Source organism: Notothenia rossii (assembly GCF_949606895.1).
Source record: "Notothenia rossii genome assembly, chromosome: 12".
Lineage (NCBI taxonomy): Eukaryota > Metazoa > Chordata > Actinopteri > Perciformes > Nototheniidae > Notothenia > Notothenia rossii.
In genome coordinates, this window is record NC_136911.1 from 1,840,031 (window position 1) to 1,849,885 (window position 9,855).

A 9,855-nucleotide genomic window follows, 5' to 3' on the forward strand; every position below is an offset into this window, starting at 1 on the left:
AGCAGGTAGGCCGGGTCTTTGTCTGCGCGCTGCGTGGATGAAACGGACACTATGAGAACGTCCTCGCTGCTTTCTGAGACGCTTTAATCCACTGGCACTGTAATCCGCAACATAATTACATTACAAAAACAAAAGATGCTAATCAGACGAGGAGATTATTATCAAATTACAGCAAAACAATGAAAGCTGCAGATCTCGTTTGTTGTCGAGTGCGGACACAAAGCGGCACATTACGTGTCCGGAGGGAACGCAGACAAGTGCATTTCTTGGCACAAACGTAAAAAAATCTAGTGGTTGAGCCCGAAAAACAAATAATAAGAACACGGCTCTTTAGGCGAAGACAGGTTCTCGTTACAAACCCACATGATATGAAACATCCCCTCCATACACCACACATTGTCCGCAAGTCTCAATTACAGCATGAATTTCCACACACACACACACACACACACACACACACACACACACACACACACACACACACACACACACACACACACACACACACACACACACACACACACACACACACACACACACACACACACACACACACACACACACACACACACACACACACACACACACACACACACACACACACACACACACACACACACACACACACACACACACACACACACACACAGGAAGGCTCAGAGCAATAACAAAGGCCTTTCAAAGAAACCCTCAGCAGGTTAAGATAAAATGTTTTCGCTCAAACTGATAAAAAGCATCTGCAGCTGAGATATCCGTGTGTGAGTCGGTATGCAGCGCAGCACGCCCGGCACTGATTAAAACAGACACACACACAGCGCCAGCAGAGAGTGTGTGTGTTTCTGCTCAGTGTGTGTGTGGTAATGACAGAAGCACCTGTGAGGTTTAGTTCCAGCTCTAAATCTACGATCTGCCAATACTGTCCGCACGAAGAATAGGAAACGGATCGAGTGTTATCGAGCAGTTTCCACTTTAGTCCACTTGCACTGGAGGAGTGTTTCTCTCTACTGTTGGGAAGTCTCCTCCTAACTAACCATTACTTACATACATTTACATCTGAGGATTATTATTAGAACAATCCTTTAGTTGGTAGAGAAACATTTACATACAAAGTTTCTCAAAATAGAAGGTAATGTCTATAAATATCTTGTTTTGTCTGAAACCCAAATATGTTCACTTTATTTTGATTTAAAACAGAGGAGCAGCAAATCTGTATATTTGAAAACAGCCTTTTCTGACATTATTGGATGAAAAAGGACAAATAGTAGGAGATTATGTTCACAAATCCATTAGTTTTCTACTTGCTGCAGCCCCGTTCTTCACCTCCAATCGCTTTAATCTGCAGATTATTTCCTAATTAATCATTTGGTGGCCTGAAAATAGTAAAAATATCCATCCCAGTTTCTCAAAGTAGAAGTAAATGTCTTCAAATATCTTATATACAACTAGTTTGAGATTTTATTTACTAATTGCTGCAGCATTATTCTCCACCTTCAATCAGCTGTACTTGCTGTGTGTGTGTGTGTGTGTGTGTGTGTATGTGTGTGTGTGTGTGTGTGTGTGTGTGTGTGTGTGTGCGTGTGTGTGTGTGTGTGTGTGTGTGTGCAGCCGTTCTTTCTCCATAACCAATTTATGCACGGTCATGCTAACATCTGTTCTGCCGATTCAGCAACTTCTGTACTTCGAATTAGGACTTTTATTAGCTAATTTATGGCGGGTAGAAATGAAACACGAGCCTGCATTCCACGAGTGGGATAAACATGGATATGGAAACAATTGAAGGCCTCCCTGACAGAGGAATGTGCAAAAAGAAAATTCAGCTTTTAATCAACGAAGGTCTCTCCTAATTGGAGTAATCATAACATTATGCAAATTATAATCTGGGGTTACATTAGTGAGTATATTTCTGAGATATTCATAAGAAGACTTTGAGGAAACGTCGTGCACATGACTCCTTTTAATCAAAATGTACACTTTGGATATTTAAAAAAACTTAAATCTATCAACCTCTACTTGTAATAGCTTCTAGATAACTGTATAATAAAAGGTGGTTATTCTACATAATGAGTACTTTTAGGACTTTTTTATGCTTATAATTCTTTGAAAACGTCGCTAAAAGTTTTTGTACGTGCTTCTAAAAATGTTTATTAAGCCAGTTTATAAGATGTAGAATTAGTGCTATATAATGCTTTAAAACGATATATTTGAATGCACTTCTACACAAGCTTTTGAGACATTCGATTCTATATGGATGTTTTGGTTTCATGTGATATCCGTAGCATCACGGTAGCTTATAAAAAGAGTTGGCTGCAGCATTTGGGAAGACAGTAAAGTGAATTGTGTGTGTGTGTGTTCCTCACAGAAAAAACTGACAAAACTTTGGACCGTCTTTCAAAGCACTTCCAGACGAGCTAGTGTGACGATTTTGATAGAAACGGATTCCTTGGATTTTATAGCTTCGTGTAATTTAAAGCCAACTTAACTTATCAGAAATCGGCCTTCTCGACAAGCTATCGAGACGCGGTTGGTATCGAAGGATTAGTTGGATTTCATAGTTTCGTGTCATTTAAGGCCAACTTAAAGGGGACCTACAGTATCATGAAAAATGCACTTTCTGATGTCTTCTCTACATCAACATGTGTCCCCGGTGAGTCGGGGAACTCACGCAGCATCAGAAAATAAAACCCTCTCCCTTTTCCTCCGTACCCACATCTCTGAAAACGGGGGAACAACGGAGCTGATCCAGATTTGTGTCCGATATGACGTAATATCTGAAATGTGGACCCACGGCCCTATCAGAAACGTTGCTATCAGAAACAATACCCGACTGTTTTGGACGTAATATGGACGGTGTTTACATTAGCATGGCTAACACTCAGAGCTAACCTGTACTGGAGAGCATGTGTGTGAAGAAGCAGGAAGTAAAAAGGAACTCACCTTGTGGTATAACCGGCAAGAGAGAAAGCCTTTGAGCTCCATACTGTTTCAGAGAGAATCCTTGATAATCCATGATATGGCGTTTCATCACGGCAGTGTTTAGTTTAGACAGTAGCTGCCGGGTCCCGCATGAGCTCAGACCCCTACTCTTTAATTTAAAGCTTTATACCCCAAATGAGCACTTTAGAAACAGGAAGTGAAATAGAGGGATATGAGGCATGGCTAGAATGGGTGATCTGTTTGGTATTTTGAGCAAAACACTTCATAGACATGTTTTTTATATATTTGTATATATCTGAGACCGATGCTATTGCTTAAAAATAGCATGATAGGTGACCTTTAACTTAGCAGATAGAAGTGCCAGAGCTGTGTTTTATGTGAAAGGGCAACAGCAGAAGGACTGAGCGACACATTTACCTATCTTCTTAATTCCTCATTGTTAAATTCCCTCTCCTGCAGTGTGTTCTATAAAGTTAGTTATGTCTGTGCGTGTCATGTCATTTAAGGCCAACTTAACTTGGGTTAGGGTTAGCTATCGAGACGAGGTTGGTATCGAAGGTATCAGTGGATTCTATAGTTTTTTGTACACAGCTTTTCACGATGTTTTCATGTACAATTGTAGCATGTAATGTGTCTCACCTGGAAGCCCTGGATGCTATCGAGGTGAGGTTGGTATCGAGTTGATGTCTGACCCTAAATAAAGCTCTGCAGCATGTGATGTGTCTCACCTGGAAGCCCTGGATGCTATCGAGGTGAGGTTGGTATCGAGTTGATGTCTGACCCTAAATAAAGCTCCGCAGCATGTAATGTGTCTCACCTGGAAGCCCTGGATGCGGGCCAGGTAGTCGAGCTGCTGGGCCGGCTGCACGTTGACGCCGCAGTTCTTCCCCTTCAGGTGCAGCTCAGCGTTAGCGGGCGTTTGTCCGTTCAGAAGCATCTCTCGAGCCATGGTGGCCGTGGGGCTGGGGGACGAGGAGCTGAAGTACGGAGGCATGTCTTTGGATGTCATGTAGGAGTTACCGGAGCTTCCACTATTGTTGACCCCCGGAGAAACGCCTCCTCCCTGCTTCCTGCTGGCCTCCATCTCCTGGTAGACGTCCGGGCTGAGGTGGAGCAAACCTTTCTGGGCTGGAGGAGGAGAGAGAGGAGATGACGGGGAGAAAAGAGGAACAATTTAAGTGTTGGGTGGAAAGATAAACGGACAGATTGAGAGGGAGGGGCAGCAATGAGGTCACATGGTTCATACACGAGCAGAAAGGACAAAGGGAGGAAATCGTAGGACAGAAAATGGGTTATTATTACCGCCGTCGTCATTAACCCTTGAACCACATTTCTCTCACAGCTACGTCACGAAATAAGCTTTCAATTGGGATTATTAGAACCACGAAACCATTCTTGCAGTATTTCACTTTTCCCTGCCAGCTTGAGTACATCCTAAGTAGAGTAAAAGCTTCAGAGACGAACCAGCGTCACTTATCTGGAGCCTGCAGCGGCACTCTTCTTGTTAAAATGGCACTTTCTTGTTTCTAATTTAGAACCCAAAAAGATGGCGTTTATGTCTAATCTTTTACGATTTAGCCCTTCGTCTTCACCTCCTATAACCCAGGCTTTTGGGAAAACTATTTCCAAGTCACCATAAGAGGATGCAGAAAGAACTCAATCTGTTGATCTTAAATAACATTGACATCTTTTTTGAATCAAATGCAAAAATTAAATCATGGATTTCAAGAATCGAGGCCACGCCTACTCAACCAGACAATGATGGAGAGTGTGTGTGTGTGTGTGTGTGTGTGTGTGTGTGTGTGTGTGTGTGTGTGTGTGTGTGTGTGTGTGTGTGTGTGTGTGCTGGCTCCTAAACTGGCATTCCACGTCTGAGCGTAGATGACAGTTTCATGAGGTTTGGCAGTTCTGAGCTCTATCAAAGTGTCTGCTGGGAAACACACACACGGCCTCTTTCTGTCTCTCTCAAACACAAACGCAGCATCCACCAATATCAACAGAGCGCCATGACTTCACCGCTGATGGGAAACAGCACCGCCGAATACACGGCATCTTTCTTCACTTTGTGACAAACCCAGGAGCAGGAGACGACTCGGATCAAGAGAAGGGATATTTTGGTAGCTCGAGGAAACGTCCCGAGGGATTCTGATCCCTTCCTCGATCCAAATAAGCTCACAACGCTCCACTGAAGCACCAAATCTAGACTTTTTTTATTGTCACAGTCAGATCCGGACCGAACTGCAGATCAATCCGGACTGAACCCTGTGTCCCGTTATAACAAATACAAATTATACAAAATAAAAATATAAAAACTTTCTGATTTTGATGTAAATTAATGTATATTTTCTGGTTTCTGACGCGTTGTGAGAATGGACGTGCGTATATATATTTACTTGAGTGCGCGAGCAAGTTACCTACCTTAACTTTCTAATGCTTCTAAAGCCTTTTTTGCCGAGGTTCAAGGCATTGGCTACAGACAAACAGTGCCATTTCTCCCACTAGTTCAAGCCACCATATTGAATGTGTGTGTGTATACAGGGGCACCGTTTGCCGACAGGCAAGTGCTCGGACCAGAAGGGTGCCCCCAAAGAAGGTAGATTAAGGTCCACAGCAACGACAACATGAAACACCCTTTAAGTTACTGCAACGACATGTCGGGAAACCCCCTCAAGGGGGCCCCATGCATAGCGCGCCGTAAGAAACATTACATGTCATAAATGTCATACATTCAGTACTATGGACAATCCCCACAGGAGCAATTTGGGGTGAAGTGTCTCAGGGACACAACGACATGCTGACTGCAGTGGGACTCGAACTTGCTACCCCCTGAATCGCAGTCAAGCAATCTATCCACTGAGCCACAGCCTCCCTACTACTTCTTAATTTCAGTTTTGTTGCTCTGCTCCGGGGGGTGGGGGGGGGGGGACATTGATCCGGAACTCAGATTGACCAGTGACCTTGTATAAAATTCACGAGTGGACCTTTAATAATAAAGTTTGAGTACCCCTGGCCTACACACTATAAAGCAAGTGGGGGATTAGTGTGTGGTAGAGAAACACAGGCATTTAGCCTTTGCAGACCATTAACATGGGTTAGGGTTTCCAAAACCTATAGAACAGACTACAAGAGAGGGGAATTGAGCTTTAAATGTCAATGGTGGAATTTTTTAACAGGATCTGTCAAGGGGAGAAATGTTTTTGGTAGCTCGACGAAACATCCAGAGGGATTTGGATCCTTTCCTCGATCCAAATAAGCTCACAACGCTCCACTAGATCACCAATCCAGACTAGAGATCTGATTCTGATGGAGCGGGGATTTTACCCTCTGCAGACCATTTACATGCACCAAAACCTATAGAGCACACTACAGGAGGGGGAATTCAAGTTTAAATGTTAATAATCGGACCAAAATACTAAACTCAGATAAATATTTATACATCATTCTGGAAGAAATATCACGCCCCATGTGATTTGAATATACTGGGATTTCAATTACATTTGGATTAATTGAATATGCCCTGATCCAGACCATTTGGATGAATCTCGTTTGTTTATGTTGGCGTCCTCAGCTCTGACGCCACTTTCCTGAAACACTCGTGACAGGTGGAAGGAGGAGGAAACACCAACGGGGTGTTTCACTATTTCCCCGGCTATTGTGAAAGTAGAAAGGAAGAAATATGATATGTGGAAGAAGAAGAAGAAGAAGAGAGGATAAAAGAAGAAATGTGAAAGCCCAGCCAAGGTCACCAGAGACAGGAAGACCAGCTGTGTGAGTGAGTGTGTGTGTGTGTGTGTGTGTGTGTGTGTGTGTGTGTGTGTGTGTGTGTGTGTGTGTGTGTGTGTGTGTGTGTGTGTGTGTGTGTGTGTGTGTGTGTGTGTGTGTGTGTGTGTGTGTGTGTGTGTGTGTGTGTGTGTGTGTGAGCCAACAGCTGGGAGAGAAAGTGCTTGACTGACAGGCCACTTCCTGTTTGAGTTAACATTACCATCACAGCGACAGAGAGCTTCGTATCTCTCCTGTCTTTATGAACGCTGGAGAGAAAGCAGTGAAATCCAGGACTTATTACTCATACTACAACAAACCGATGACACAACACTTAGGATTCTCTCCCCAGCCCCCTGCCTCCCCATCACGATGACAACTTTAATTAGAATTTACGCAACTAAAACTTGCAGGCCTGCTGAAATGCTGAATGCAAAACTAAAAAAAGGAGGTGTCAGCCAACATGACATCAGAGTATCGTGTTGTAATCCCTGCGTGTGTGTGTGATTGCCGGCCTTCAGTGTGTGTGGGCGTGCCGGAGAGGATGCTCGCATGTTTGCAGAGTCAGATGGCAACAAGAGCGTGAGACTGAAGGAGGAAAATAAGAAACAGTGTGTTTTCTGCGAGGGGAGGATTGTGAAATTGTGTACATGCAGAGTTAGCAGAGGAACAAACCCCCAAAGGCTTTAGTTACCGAGCTACCCCTAGCCGAGGTAGAACAAAGCACAACCATGTTTTTCCATTACTTTAATATCTGTAATATATGAAACGGATGATTGTAAACAAATATTTTTATGCAAAATAATGTTTTTTGGTTGATGTATGGAACCTTTACTTACTTACTGTACTGTACTTAAAACATGTTTTGTGTGATAGAGATGATGCAATGTTGATTGTTATGTACCCACATAAGGACTGCAGATGGAAATGAGCTATTAGCTATAATCTGGCATAATTCATATTCAGGGTATACGCAGGAATCCTGAAGTCAAATGTAATACTTTTTAAGACCTTTTTCAAGACCCTTTCCATACATTTTAAGACCACTTTGAGTTCTAACCGGTTACCTTGGCGACACACTTTACCTCACATTGACTATATACAGTATTGATTGTCCTTCCTCCTTATCTTCCAACCATTTGGACGCAGACTTGCATTTCCCCATAACGATGTTGTTTAACAACCGGCGTAAACGGACCTTCTTTAAGACCCTTTCCATACATTTTAAGACCTCATCGCCACTTGGAGTTCTAACCGGTTACCTTGGCGACACACTTTACCTCACTTTGACTATATACAGTATTAATTGTCCTTCCTCCTTATCTTCCAACCATTTGCGGTATTTTTGGAACTTTAAGTATTTTTGGAACTTTAAGTATTTTTGGAATTTACGCTATTTTTGGAACTTTAAGTATTTTTGGAACTTTAAGTATTTTTGGAATTTACGCTATTTTTGGAACTTTAAGTATTTTTGGAACTTTAAGTATATTTGGAACTTTAAGTATTTTTGGAACTTTAAGTATTTTTGGAACTTTAAGTATTTTTGGATCTTTAAGTATTTTTGGAACTTTAAGTATTTTTGGAACTTTAAGTATATTTGGATCTTTGGACCCTTTCCATACATTCTAAGACCTCATCGCCGCTTTGAGTTCTAACCGGTTACCTTGGCGACACACTTTACCTCACATTGACTATATACAGTATTAACAACCGGCGTAAACAGACCTTCGCGCTATCAAGCAGTGAGCGTGCGATGTCCTGTTCAGATGACGTCAAACCCAACGGGATGCCATGAATAAAGTACACAGAATCACACTACACACCTACGCAATGATTACATTCAGGCAGACTGTAGAATACAACCTCTTTGGACCATTTATATACTTATTGAAAACAAGCTACAAAATGTAATACCTTGGGAAATGCCCTTTAATACTTTTTAATAGCCTTAATTTTCACTAAATTGATTTATCAACTTTGAATACTTTTGAAGACCCCGCAGACCCCCTGATATCTTCTCTTTTCTGAGTTGAATGTATTTGTATGCACGGTCCTTGTTGAAACAAATACATAATAACCTTCCCATAACAGAGCATAGTGGACATGTAGGCTCCTCTGAAGGGAACCTTATCACGTGTATCTCTGGAAATAAGGATCAGAATGTCACCGAATTTGGTTTGTATGTCCAGAATGAGGCAAAGCGTACACTGTACTATGTGTGCAGGAGAAGGAGAGCGCGTTCGTGGTGCTGGGTTCAGCTCTTTCGGAGGGTCCCACCCACACTCTGTCCGGTGGGCCAGGGGAGCGCTGGAGGGAAGCCAGAGCCGAGCATGAGACTGATCGAAAACAGATAGAGCCCGCCGCTATAAATCACCACGGTGGAGCAAGACACACACACACACACACACACACACACACACACACACACACACACACACACACACACACACACACACACACACACACACACACACACACACACACACACACACACACACACACACACACACACACACACACACACACACACACACACACACACACACACACACACACACACACACACACACACACACACACACACACACACTCTTCATTACTCATTGTTAAATTCCCTCTCCTGTGTTCTATATGTTTTAGTGCATGTAAATGGTCTGTGGCTCAGTGGATAGTTTGCTGGACTTCGAATCAGGGGGTACCAAGTTCGAGTCCCTCTGCAGTCAGCATGTCGTTGTGTCCCTGAGACACTTCACCCCAAATTGCTCCTGTGGGGATTGTCCACAGTACTGAGTGTATGTTAGTTGCTTTGGATAAAAGGGTCTAACATATGACATGTAATGTAATGTAATGTCTGCAAGTGGAAAGATCCCTGTGTTTCTCTATCACTAATCTCCCACTTGTACTTTATAGTATAGGCCTATGTGACAATAAACTTTTCAATCTCTGTAAAATGTTCTTTAATAGAGAAGAAGGTACCTAGCTGTGATTGAAACACTTGAAGAAACTGAAATAAAAGCTCTTGTTTTCTCTAAAACACTGTTTATCACATACAACATGTCCCAATCACTCCGAGGCCAGCGCTTCTTTTTGACTGATTTCCCTGCAATGCTGCGAACTCACTCAGTCCATCCCACTTCTCCTCAGTAAACTGCAAACTGGAAA

At 42.7% G+C, this 9,855-nt stretch overlaps 1 protein-coding gene across 3 annotated transcripts in view; it reads right to left on the reverse strand.

The window, feature by feature from the left end:
• stau2 (staufen double-stranded RNA binding protein 2) overlaps nt 1-9,855 on the reverse strand; it is a 139,650-nt gene that overhangs the window by 54,695 nt on the left and 75,100 nt on the right. For all 3 annotated transcript variants that reach the window (XM_079660917.1, XM_079660916.1, XM_079660915.1), the window contains one exon: nt 3,752-4,062. In XM_079660917.1, coding sequence (XP_079517043.1) covers nt 3,752-4,062 — 311 coding nt within the window. The remainder of the gene's footprint in view (nt 1-3,751; nt 4,063-9,855) is intronic.